Here is a 13,782-nt window from a genome sequence, read left to right as displayed (position 1 = left end):
AAAATTTAATATTAAAATTATTATAGCATAGTTTTAATAATTCAATAATTACATAAATATTAATAAAATTTTCTTATTTCAGATTGGTATTTATATAGTATTTTTCATGGACTTTTGCATGGGAGCTTTATGGTGGATTATAGCATTATATATGTCAATGATGGTAGCAGTCTTATTTGTTAGAGGTAAATTATGAATTTCTTAAATTTAAAGACATGTTGGCTTTAATATTCCTAATTGATTAAAATACAAAATTATTTAATAAATAGATTGCTTGTTTTTATTTAAAAATAATTTTAGAGAAATTTTAATATCAGTACCAATATTATTAATTAAATAGCTTAGAAATTCTCAAGAAATATTATCAACTTATTGTTTATTTAGTGTAAATTTTTATTAATATTTGTATAATTGGATTTTATGAAATAGGATACACTAAGTTTTTTCTTCAAATTTAAAGCAGAGATAAAATTTTGCATGCTCAGTTCCTATATAGCGATAAAGAATAAATGATTCCAGTTATGAATTAGTTAAAGCTAACATTTTCAAACATCTATAATTTATAAATTTTATCAAATCTGTATACATAATTTAGAAGAGAACGTTTTGTTTAAAATAAGATGACACGTAAATAGTGTGCAGAATATTATACATAATTAATAAATAATGTAATTTTATTCTATAAATTGAAATATTTAATTTATAGGATTTAGAATTAATATTTAGAATTTTGTTGATAATATATGTATATAGGTATATACAGTATAATGTTTTCATACTTTGCAATTAATTGTGATTTCAATATCAGTAAAATTTTAGTTCATTCTTATAAAAGTTATTATGGTGAATTATTCTTGTTCAAATTAAATTTTACATTTTATTTTTATTCTATGATTTGAAAAATCATGTAGCCAAAATTTATAAAAATTAATGATTTAAACCTAATTACTGGTATATAATTCATTACAAATATTAATTATTCTGATTAATTAAATAAATATTATAGTTAAGTAGTAACATAATAATAATAATAATAATAATAATGGCCTGATTGACATAGTTAACCTTCACTACAAACAAATACAGTCACTGCGAGAGTTTTTCTACAAAAAACAAGAAACATCACAATTACATAAAGCAGTAACTCTAGCAGACTCGAATAACACACCATTAAACTTACACTCACATCATATGGACACAACACAACATATAAAAAGCATAGACACCATTAAGCAATTGTGGGCTCGAAAGGCACTCCATGGCAGGCATCCTTATGATCTGGCCCATGATTTTGTTGACAAAACTGCGTCAAACAGCTGGTTAGCTCGGGGATGCCTCTTTGGGGAGACGGAAGGATTCATGATCGCCATACAGGATCAGGTCATAAATACTAAAAACTACAGAAAACACATACTCAAAGATGCAACACTCACAAATGACACATGCAGAAAATGTCACGTCATGCCAGAAACTATACAACACATCACCTCTGGTTGCAAGCTCTTGGCACAAACAGATTATTTACACAGACATAATCAAGTAGCAAATATAATACACCAAGAGCTTGCAAGGAAACACAAATTAGTAGACATCCACGAACCATATTACAAATACATTCCACAAACAGTATTGGAAAACAACACGCACAAAATGTACTACGACAGAGCCATAATCACAGATAAAACAATTTACCACAACAGACCAGACATCACACTCATTGACAAACACAATAAAATCACATACATTATAGACATATCCATTCCAAACACTCACAATATACAAAACGCATGCACTGAAAAAATTAGCAAGTACACAGAACTCGCCCAGGAAATAAGGCATCTGTGGAGGATGGATAGGGTGCTTATTGTACCTGTTGTTCTCTCCTCTACAGGTGTCATACCACACACACTACACAAAAGCCTGGGCACGTTACAATTGAATAGAAACACATACATCACACTACAGAAGGCCACTATATTGAATACATGTCATATTGTGAGAAAATTCCTGAATACAGACACACACACTGATACACTTCTTTAATTTCTGTTTTGGTTACTATGCCTTGACTTTGGTCTGGCATAGTACACAGCCACCGGTGTTAACCGAGTATATCTCACTTAACCCAACATAATAATAATAATAATAATAATAATAATAAATGCCTTGACTTTAATCCAATATAGTTCTTATTTGTCTGGGAAAAATGCCACTTACAAAAAATTGGAAATTTCATTTGCTTGCTACTTGCCAGTAAAGATCTGATATTTTTCTAATAAAGTACAGTGAAACGTTTGTTTCACAATTATTCTGTAAAATTTTCAAATGTTAATGACAAGTAGTTTTCCAAATAATATGACATCCCTTAGCTATGGCTTCTTCCTCTGACTTACTTTAATACATTTTTTTTTTTGTGATTAAAAAGTTTTCATATTTATACTGTTTTGTAGAAACAGTGCCCAAAGCTTTGTCTCAATCTTTAAACTAAGACTTAAGGATCCATGGTATTGACATAAAGCAATGAATATTCATTATTGTTATTAAATCAAATTTTAATCATTAAATCTAAATTTGTCTTAATTATTCATATTGTTAAACACTATCATTATATTAAAAATAGTGTTTTAAATATTTGATATATTTATTTTTAAGTATTTTTATAAATTTCTTTATACTATATCTCAATTTTTATATTATAAATTTTATATTTAATTTATTATTATAAAAATGAATATTCTATTATTTTTCATAATTTATTTTTAAATTATTTATGTTACAGGACAAAAATATGGAACAGATAAAATTATTTTAATGCTTTCTCAACAAACACCAATTAAAGGTTGGATTTTACCAGCCCTTACTTTCCAATGGAATGTAATCTTACCAGTTTCCTTTCTGGTAAGTTTACTTTATAACATATATTATATATATATTATATCTCATTAGAAAATATTTACAGTTTGAAAATATCATTACAGGTATTGTTCATTACATTCCTACGTTCTAGTGAATTTGAAGCAAAATTTCCTTGGTCAGAACCTGTGGAAAATTATGCATCATGGTCTTTATTTATCAGAAGATTGGCTGTCTGGTTTCAAGTAACACCCTTACTTCTCCTCTGTGTATATTGTGTTTACCAAGGATTCCTATACTTAGTTCCAAAATCGGATCTAACATTTTCTCAGGTGAATTCTGAAAATATTTATTTCATTATGCTATAATTTGATTTAACAAATTATAAATAGATAAATGTTTTTTAAACTTATTACTCCAGAAAAACGTTTTTCTGTTTATTTTTTTCATTTTGGAGTTAAAATATTTCTGTTAACAAATTATGTTAATGATAATACAAATGGAAAATTTATATAATTTACTATGGAGAGTGTTAAAAAAATCAATAAGAGAAAATATGACAAATATGAAAGGTGATTTAAAATGAATACTAGCATTTGTCTGTTGAAGTAATTATTATCTAATTGAGGAAATATATGCATTTTGTTTACTCTCAATATTGCTATTTAAATTATACTTTATTTGCAAAAATGGAAAATATAAGATATTAATTAAAATTAAGAATTAAGCCAGACTATGATTCTACAAAATAAATTATTTAATTTTTTGATACAAAAAAGAACTTTAAAGATCTGAAATGGTTTAACTATAGATTTAATTTTTGAATTGAGAAACTCTCATTGTCTGAAATTAATTTTAAATTTTGGGCTTTATGATTATTGGATATATCGCTTTCAAAATTGAGACCACATTGAGCATTAACTCCTGCATTGCTAACACTTTGTATAGCATGAGTTTTTGTACAAGGACACTGTTGCTTACAGAGCCAAAAGTGCCAAGGTGATGGATTTGTTACTTTTTTTTATGGAAATGTCTTCTGCATATTCTAAAATATTGCCAAATCAGATTTGGTTGCATTTAAACTGCTAAAAATCGCTTGAAAGCCATGAATACAGTTATTTTAATTACAATCATCCAGTATTCAAAACATATTTATAATTTGAATAATAATATATTGCATTTATGTTTGTAGAAATAGATGAATTAAATATATTAAATTATAATACTACATTTTCTCGATTCTAAGACTTGCCATGAATTTGGAATCGAATTTCAAGATTTTTTAATGGAAGAAACAATTTTTAATAATCAATTTTATTAAGTTTTTAGGAAACAACAAATTAGTAAACGTATAGAAATGCCATGAAACAAATAATGTCATGCAGTTCTATTTCCAAGCTCATATGCATATACAATAACTTTTTTTTTAATGTTGTATCATAATGTCATCTTGAAAAAATCGTTTTAAATGTCAACGAGCTAGTATTTATTGTGACATCGTCACAATGCCTGGCTGCAATTTTTCGTCAGTGCTCTCAATCTTGGTAGTGTCTTGCCCCTATACGACATACTTTTCCTCTTAACAACAGTCATGCAGGTCATCTAACTCCATACAGAAGAAAATTTTTGAATTGAAATAACGTGGATCGGAAGTTCGTACATTGTTAATCGGGTCTCCTGTCGCTAATCTTTCCATGTCTGGTATCGTCTTTTATTTATCTCACTCTATTCTCAAGATTAAGGAAAGACAGACAAACGGACACTAGTGGGAAAAGAAATTTAACTGAAACACTTATTAGCGAGGTTGAGGCCGAAGTTTTAAACGCGAAAACGTGTACGTCGGACGTTCAGCGCCGCTTTCCTGTAAGCCTATAAGTTTGACAATAGCGTTTGGATAGTTAGTGGAATCATGCTCGATATTCCAAATGCCATTGTCAAACTTCTAGGCTTACAGGAAAGCGGCGCTGAACGTCCGACGTACACGTTTTCGCGTTTAAAACCAGGGCCGGCCTTCTCGATAAAGGGGCCCGGGTGCAAGAAACTATTTGGGCCCAAATGTTTTTCTAAAATAAAAAAAATTACAAACACGAACATATATTAATGCATGTTTATTTAAAGCGTGATTTTGTTCTTGCTAATACATTAATTACTTCAGAAAAATTACTAAAAATACTGCATTCTTGATAATGTTGGGGCCCCCTCAATCGCGGGGCCCCGGTGCGTAGCATCCGCCGCACCCCCCCGATGGCCGGCCCTGTTTAAAACTTTGGCCTCAACCTCGCTATTACCAGCAAATCTCACTTGACCTATATAACCAAAAAAAGTGCGTTTTACATCGAAGAACTACCGTATATAAACGGAGTAATTTAATACAATTAATATATATAATTTTTAAATTATAATAAGATTTTCTTTGCCTGAGTATTTATTTTATTTACTATAGTTATAAGGTTAAGCATGTTAATTATACCGAAAATTTATGTGTTTTTAAAGTAATATTAAAACAAAAAACAAATATCTTGCAGAGAATTCAAGCTTGGTGTTGTCCAGTCATCGAAATGGATATGCCTATTGAAAGCGAATCACAGAGTGAATCAAGTACCAATTCTCAAGGAGGAATCGTTAATACTTGTTATGTGGATGATCCTCCACCGAAATACACACCGCCTCCTTCCTATTCGACAGCCACTGCAAGAATGATGATAAAACAGCTTAATCCGAGAAGTTCGGTTGAAATAGAAAACACCCTGAGAACGGCTAATGTCAGTCTACAGAGAACGTTAGACGGTTCAATGTAAATACCTTTTACTAATGAAATTTGCTGATAGTGCAGCAGAAAAAATTTTAATTTTTCTAAAAAATGTTGAAATAAACTGTAATTATTTTGTTTTAAAAAGTGCCAGCAGAAATTTTTATATGATTAATGGGGAACTGATTAATAATGAAAAATTAAGTGATTTCAACGTTATGTGATTTTCCGACAATCGTAATCCAGCAGGTCTGGATAATATCATCTCAGGAAACCAAATCTTCAGTCCAAAAGATAATCTGGTCATTGGAATTTTTCTTTTTTTTCTTGTCTTTAGACAGTTTTCAAATTGTTTTGTTTTTGTGTGTTTATATTTGTTTATTTTACTTTGTATTTTATTATTTTTTTAATATAAAGCACATGTGTTGCTTTTGAAGAAGCATCTTATAAATTCATATTTTATTAGTCACCAAATTTAATTTTTTCTGTTTGTAATTTAATGTTGATAGATTATTTGTTTTTTATATTTAATAAAAACAATTAAAACATTCATCCTAGTCTCACCAAATTAGACGGTATATTTTATAAGTTTTGATCAAGTTTGATGTGTTTCTATTGCAATTAATAAAACTTTAGATTCGAAAGTTTTATTTAGTTTATTAATTTAATCACTGATTTTTTTTAACTCTAAAAGCTTAATATGTAACAAACGATATTTTTATTTTTTAAATAATGAAGTCTTGATCACTCTGAAATTGTATAACAAGCTTAAAATTAAAAATAACAATTACTAATTGAAATTATTATAATTTAATTCCACAGAAATAAGATTGTTGTATTTGCAAAAAATAAATTTATTAATACGATAACGAAATCACGTAGTTAACAAAGTAATCGTGATTTTTATTGTATTTATCTACAACAATGCAACTATTAATTTTCAGATATTCTCAATGTAATCCGTTAGTTAATTTTAAAAGGCTCGCTTAGTGGCTACAAAGTGGAAAGAAATTAAAAGTGAAAACAAAAAATGAAAGTAATAGTTGATACAGAAAATGCACTTCCACAGCTGTTCAAATTTCTATATGAAAAAGAGCTTATACCAATAAACAAAAACACTGATATCAAGTGGAAAAGCTGATACTCAGTAAAATACATCGAATATTTTTCTGTACCCTTATTTCTGTCCATGCTTGTAATTGTATAGTACAGTGTAACATAGCATATGTCTGAACAGGCAAACGAGATTCGGAGAAAATTAAATCAGTCCCGGGAAAATTTACTGTAGGAAAATAATATTACGGTAATGGCCGCAAAAACGTTACAATAAAATATAGTGTCTCGGCTAAGCTTGTAGACATTAATTGGGAAAATTCGCCAAAACTCATGAAGATCGTGTTTTAAAAGTGAAATTGGAACGTTCAATGTCTAAGTGCCAGGATTTTTTTCGCCAACAAAACAGCCAGCCATAGAGAGGACAGCAGGTATCTGAGGCGAAGTTCACTGTTAATGGATCTTTATTATTTTCTATTTTCGTTCTCTTTACACTTTACAATGACGTGCAAACAGCATACTACACAAGTTATTTCTTTAATGTCATGAGGTCCGTAAATTATTGTTCATGTAATTAAAGATGAGAAATTTGCCAAAAGTACATCATTGTAAAAAAACGGATGGAGTCAAAAGTGGCTTAAAACTAGACGTAATTAATGAACGGCATCACTCGTAATTTTTGTTTTTTGTTTTTTTTTTTAAATGTTATGATCTCCAAACTTCATTAATCGATACCACAAATATCTCAAAACATATAAATATACTGCTTGATTAAGCATCATAATGTTTTAAGCTGCGTACAGACTGAAATTAGAGGTTCAAATAGTGCGATAACAGAGTTCTCACCTGTATAACGTTTACACCAAAAATTTGCATATTTGAGAACGGTTCTCGGTATCGGTTTTCGCATCTTTAAAATGTCCAAGAAATAATATTTTAATCACTTATGCTGTTTCTTATTTTCGAAGATGTGTACACTCGTTTCTATTAAATCCACCTTCCCTCCTCTAACATTTCATTTTCGTAAATTAACCATGTAGCCTACACTACACAGGAATTTTTACCGAACTGTTTTGCTGGTTCCACTGATAGTCACGTGTTTGAGAGCGAACTTTTTGATATACTGCCTTGAGAACGAACTTGATACAAGTTCGAGAACAGTTCTATAATTGTTGGCGAACACCCGTCTACACCAGGTTTCGTGAGCTGTTCGCGCACTGTACTAGAACGTCTCACGAAATTGCTCTTTACGCGGCTTTAAAGGATTTGATCTAACATTTATCGCAATTCTAGTAATGGCCCTCGTGATAATTCTAATTTTAGATTTTAAAGCGTGATGTATAGTCCCGTCCAAAATGCTCAGATTTTCAGGAATATTGACTTTTCCACAGTAGTCACAGTTTGAATGCATTAAATACGTCAAGCGCTAAATGCTTGGACGATCGCCAGACTATCGTTTTTATGGTAACGGGACTAAACACTTGTTAGAGGGATTAAAACTGGGAACTAGATTGAATTCGGACGAGCAACTCATGGGTTGTTTGTCCTCACCATCTGTTTTTTCCGTTGTGGGCCTTTCGGAACTCATAACGGGCACGAAGTAAGGCCATTTTAGTGCTGACTGGGCATAGAGTAAAATAAATAAATAACCGTTTCATATTAATCGTCTTTAAACAGTTAATATGAAATTTAATAAGTTTTATTAAATCTCCAGAGGAATCGGACTTAATGAAGATTTTCCTCGTTATTAACGTTTAGCTTTTTTTTTTTTTTTTTTTAACTCGTCCCTGCTCTCAAAATTAATTTATTTTTACTATTTCATAACAATTAATAATTATTGTATAAAAGTTTTTTTTATAACAAAATCTCATAACAGATGGCGCCACACACAATTTTATTTATTATGATTAATAACACAAGTGTTATATTTTTAATAAAATCTCATATCAACCGGAAAAGTTACGCAGCTCGTTGATGGATTTTTAGATAAAGCAAATCAAATGAAATACAGTTCCTCAATACAATACAGCCCTCTTTGTTTGCAATTTCTGCATCTACATGCAAGGCTCCCGAAGTGGCCAGGATCACATATACAAAAAAATTAAATTTTGTTTTCTTGTGTAAAAGAAAAAAATTATAATAATTATATATTGTAAAAACCGACAAAAAAAGAAAGAGGAAAATAGAAAATTTCATGTCCATAAAAGGATACGTTTGTAGAAAATTCTGAGAAAGACGTACTTCTCAAATTAAAACAAAAGAATCATGTGAGTCCTAAGATCGAACAACTTCGATAGGGATCGAATTGTCAGTCGGTGTTGACTCATCTCGCAATCTGGGTTCTCATCTTGTTACATTTCGTAACGAGTGAAGACCAATTGAAAAGCGGAGGTGAGTCGGAATCGACCTATTGGAATGTTCGGTCTGGGACCCGAAAAAACTTATAAATGGGCATTTTTAAGGACGCAGAAAGCTTCTCCCCGTCTTCCTATTATGTGGCCCCATACGCTGAAAAAGAAATCGCTTCTGCATCTCGGTATCGAACTGGATTGCACCTCAGCATCGTGACGGTCTTTCTCTTTACAACGCCCCGGGACCAGTGACTTTCCGAAAGGGATCTGAAAGAATAGTTCCAGTGAGATTCACCCTTCGAAGGACGAAACAAATTAGATGACTCGACTTCGCCTACTGTCGATTGTTGTAGCTGTAAGCTTATTCTTTTGGTTATAATAAACCAGGTAACTATTTGTAACTGTGGAGTTTGTCTCTGTGCCAACTCACACTTCGGAGCGACTAGGACATTCTGACGTCATGCGCTGTTCGGCAACCTCACATACAGATTCAACCGACTGCAGGTCGAAAATAACAAAGAGTATTTCCTTTAAAACTCAGTAAGTTCCAAAAAACAAAAGAAGAATTTTCTTGTATTTTAAATATAGTGTTTTATTATACATATTTTTTTTTATTATATAGAAGCAATCTGTAAGATTGAAAAAAAGTATTTGTTACTGACACGTACCGGTACGTACAGTACAATCCATTGGCTTATAATAAAATCACAAGACAATGGGTTAAAGTTTTTAATATCAACCTTAGAATATACTCTAATGTCATTTCATATGGCCTCAAAGTGTTCCTGTAATTCTTAGGGCTTTTAATGTTCGAACTCTGATATTTCGTGCTCACTGAGGCTTGCAAGAATTTATTCATAGCCTACATTTTGGTAGCCGGATTCTCAATTCTTTCATTAGTGCACAGCTTGATAGTTATTTAAGCTGGCCCTTAGGCAAAAGCCTCTAGAACAAGTGCAAAAGAACCCCATAATAGTTGAGGTTTCAGGCTACCAAAAGTGTAGGTCCGGTACTGACTAAAAGTGCAATAACTCTACATCGATAAAGAAGACAGCCACAGGAAAAAATTACCAAGTTGGAGGTGTCACTATTGGAAAAAGATTGAAAACACTGTTATATGCAAATACTATACCGTGTGATATCATTAAGGTTTTTTTTTTGTGGTTTTATGCCCTTTACCGCTCTGAGAGCACAAAAAGGCCAATCATTAAGGTGTTAGAAACGTAAAGAAAACCCGGAAAACTCCATGTGGCCAGCCCATATGAGTTTTTCCGGAGTTTTCCACAGACGAACATCCATAGGTTTAGGTATCTGTGGAGGTTTTGGAAACAATCCCCTGCAAATTCTGAGGAACGAAAATTTTTGATTTTTTTTCCTATACTCTGATAAACGAAAACAAAATATATTGCAACAACTTTCTAAAGATTTGAACTTTTAATGATGAATACAGTAGAGCGTCGTTTATCCGAAAGCTTTCCAGTCGGACTGTATCGTGCTGAATCGAACGTTTTTGATACTAGATTTACTTCTAAAGTATAATTTTTATGTTTTTATATTCTTCAATATATTTATTTTGTTTGTACAAAATAAAGAAATAATTTTTAACGATACAATAGCCTCGATTATTATTATAAAAATTTTCGTTAGGCTTAAAATCAACGAAAATTCAACACGACGCGACACGCAGAAGGGAGAAAAATTTCAACATCGGAGAGGTTATTAATTTTTTCGCACATAATCAGTTATCCGAACAACCCCAGTCCACAATTGATTCGGATAAACGACGCTCTACTGTATTCTTATAACAATTCTAATAATTGTAATAATTAAGTAATTTTTTTTTATTTAAACTTATTGAGAATAAATTTTTGGTAAACAATTATTAAATTTTTTTATGAAAAAAATTAAAATTATTTATATTTTGAATGATAAAAATAATGTCTACTTGTAAAATAAAAGGTTTAATTTTAAAAACAACTGATCAGGTGTTCGGATTTACTGAGACAAAGATTTAGTTCGGTTGATCTAAATAAAATACAAGAGTTAGTATTTATTTGTTTATTGAAAATTAACTCAAGAAGAGGGCTTTCCCTTAAATAATTAGCAATTTTTAATAAATAAATGACATTTCCTTTTATAACACAAGTAACAGCATAAAAATATTGCATAAAAACAAAACTAAATATCAATAAAATTCATTTTATAAAAATACTTTATTGTTTTTGTAAAATTACGGCAGATTACTAAGATTTTCTTTATTATTAAAAAGATATATTTCAATTGTATTTTATTATATTTAAAATTATATATACAGTTTATTACTTTTCCGGCTGTTATATATATATCAATATGTAGATGGAAAATATTAATACATACAAATATACACAGAGGAAAAGTATGGCAATCGGTCAAAAAAATTAATTACCCTTGAAGATTTTTACATTTTTAGACTCAAGGACATGGTGAAACATCGAGAAATTATTCAAAAATAAAAAAAAAAGTTGGTGTTTTTCGAATGTTGGGTTTGTGTAAAGGCATGATTTTTTTTACTCACTTTGAAGCTTAAGTAACTACTGTACCTTTTGTCGAAAATGATCACTAACTAGAACACTAACTAATTAATTGTTCTGATTTTAACGAGCAAAAACGTAAGACCACAAACTGACAGATTGAATATACAAGTACAGTGTCAGATGACATCGAAAACGTGCGACATAGGTTTGTACTGATTTAATTTTCTCCGAATCTCGTTTGCGTGATTATACAACGTAGCAAAAGTAGAATATTTCTCCGAAATATTCTACACTTCTGCTACGTTGTATAATTACAAGCATAGAGAAAAATCAGGTTATAGAAAAATATTCGGTAGCCTATTTTTTGCTTTGAGTATCAGCTTTTCTCAGTTGATATCATTTCATGTAGGAAGTTGAACAGTTGTCGGAGTGCATTTTCTGCATCAATTGATCAACTATTACAAACTTTCAATTTTTTTTATTTTTTAATTCTTTCTACATTGTATGCACTAAGAAGGTCTTTTAAATCATACTTATTCTGGGTTCAGCCAAGCCTATAATGTGAACGGCCAGATGGTGAGGAACAACACATCTTAGACAGACAACCTAAGAAAAATTCCTGGGAATCCGCTTGCCCGGATGCGATCCCAAGTCGCTAAGGGTAGTAGGCTAACGCCTTAACTATCTTGGTCTTTGACCAGATGGACCTTGAATGGCAGATGGCTGTCTAATGACAGTCAGATGATCTTAAATGCCAGATAACAGTTTAATTAAATTTTCAGTTTTTTCCGATTAGATCAGAAATAAAAAAAACAAAAGTTAACTCTTAACTTAAAAGTTTTATTGACATTTGTTATTGCAATAAGTACGGTACATGAGTATAAGCAGCTCTTACAATAGGAACAAATTAAACTGCTAATTCATAAAGATCTCCAAAATTCATAGAACTTAATATTAATAGTTTTTGAACGTGCTTTGGCTCAGACTTGCTCGTTGTTTTTATTAATAATAAACCCGGACTTAGAAAACAACCTCTCCGACGGGACGGCCGGATGGCCGAGCGGTAAAGGTGGCAGCCTACCGCTCTGGGGACCCGGGATCGAATCCGAACGGGTCGAATAATCCCCAGGAATTTTTCGGGGGTGGTCCGTTCGGATATGTCGGGCCCCGTCCCTCACCACCCGGTCGCACCATTGTGGGCCTGGCCGAACCCATAATGGGCCTACTAAAAGAGGCCCTCTTAGTGCCCACAGGGCGGAAAGAGTTAAAAAAAAAAAAAAAAAAAAAACTCTCCGACGGCACTGAAGTTGCGGCTGTACTGTACAGTACATAATGATGGTAATGCTAAAAACCTGAGATTTCGATCAGTATCTTGCATGTCTTTCCAAAATGCTAAGTGGTCAGAGGTGTGCGCTGAAATAGCCGCGTTTAGGTAATGTTTTAATTTAATGAAGAATTTATGGTTAAAAAATTTTCTAATCCCTGTCACTACTTGTGATTTTTACGTTTCTGTGAGCCCACAAGTCACTTGGTGTTAGCTGCATCATTGTTCTCACATCACTTAACGTTCATAGTTAATGATTGGTTGTGACGACTTTAGGAGGACTTTGTCTTCAATATTTAATTATAATTATTGCCATCGGACGAAAATCTACAAAAAGATTGGTTGTGAGTTGGGCGTTGATAAAATTTACAGCCCTAGCACAACATGCATTACTTTTAAAGTCGATTTTCTTAAATCGTGAATTTTAACCATCGATCATCGATGTTTTTAAACAATCGTAAACACGATAAAAGTATGAAACCATCGATTCCATCGCGTAGCACTAGTGGCCAAGCAGTTCCGTTCCCTAAACACTGGGACTTCGGTCGTGGGTTCGCGTCTGGACAGGACGGGCTAGCCACGTGTAGTTTTATGGGTTTTTCCACGTCTGTAACGCCTGAATAGGGGCTGTTACGCTTAAAAAGACCTCCCGAAATACAGACGACCCAAGTGTTACGTTACCATAACTTAATACAACAATCATCTTTACTTCTTTCGAAAAGAGAAAGAAATAAAAAATTTGTTATATAAAAATCCGCAATATTAACTTTCTCTTGAAAATTCATACGAAATGTTTTATATAGGGTAATTTATTTTTGTTCGATTTATTATTTTCGGCAAATGATACGCGTCGTACTTTAAATATATCCGACGAAATATTCTAAAACGAAAAAATATATATATTTAAATGATAGGAATTTATTTTCATAAGATCTTATA

The 13,782-nt window shown here is 31.5% G+C and overlaps 1 protein-coding gene across 6 annotated transcripts in view; it reads left to right on the top strand.

The window, feature by feature from the left end:
* Positions 1-6,250, top strand: part of LOC136974805 (sodium-dependent transporter bedraggled-like) — a 69,120-nt gene extending 62,870 nt beyond the window's left edge. For all 6 annotated transcript variants that reach the window (XM_067269750.1, XM_067269747.1, XM_067269748.1 and 3 more), the window contains exons 12-15: positions 83-185; positions 2,780-2,898; positions 2,979-3,185; positions 5,379-6,250. In XM_067269750.1, the coding sequence (XP_067125851.1) occupies positions 83-185; positions 2,780-2,898; positions 2,979-3,185; positions 5,379-5,651 (702 nt within the window). In that variant the 3' untranslated portion in view covers positions 5,652-6,250. The remainder of the gene's footprint in view (positions 1-82; positions 186-2,779; positions 2,899-2,978; positions 3,186-5,378) is intronic.
* The last annotated feature ends 7,532 nt before the right edge of the window (positions 6,251-13,782 follow it).

Source organism: Centruroides vittatus, unplaced genomic scaffold, assembly GCF_030686945.1.
Source record: "Centruroides vittatus isolate TY-2023 unplaced genomic scaffold, ASM3068694v2 contig_357, whole genome shotgun sequence".
In the NCBI taxonomy this organism is placed as follows: Eukaryota; Metazoa; Arthropoda; class Arachnida; order Scorpiones; family Buthidae; genus Centruroides; species Centruroides vittatus.
The sequence above is the reverse complement of the archived record's forward strand: the minus strand, read 5'-3'. Positions and strand labels throughout refer to the sequence as shown.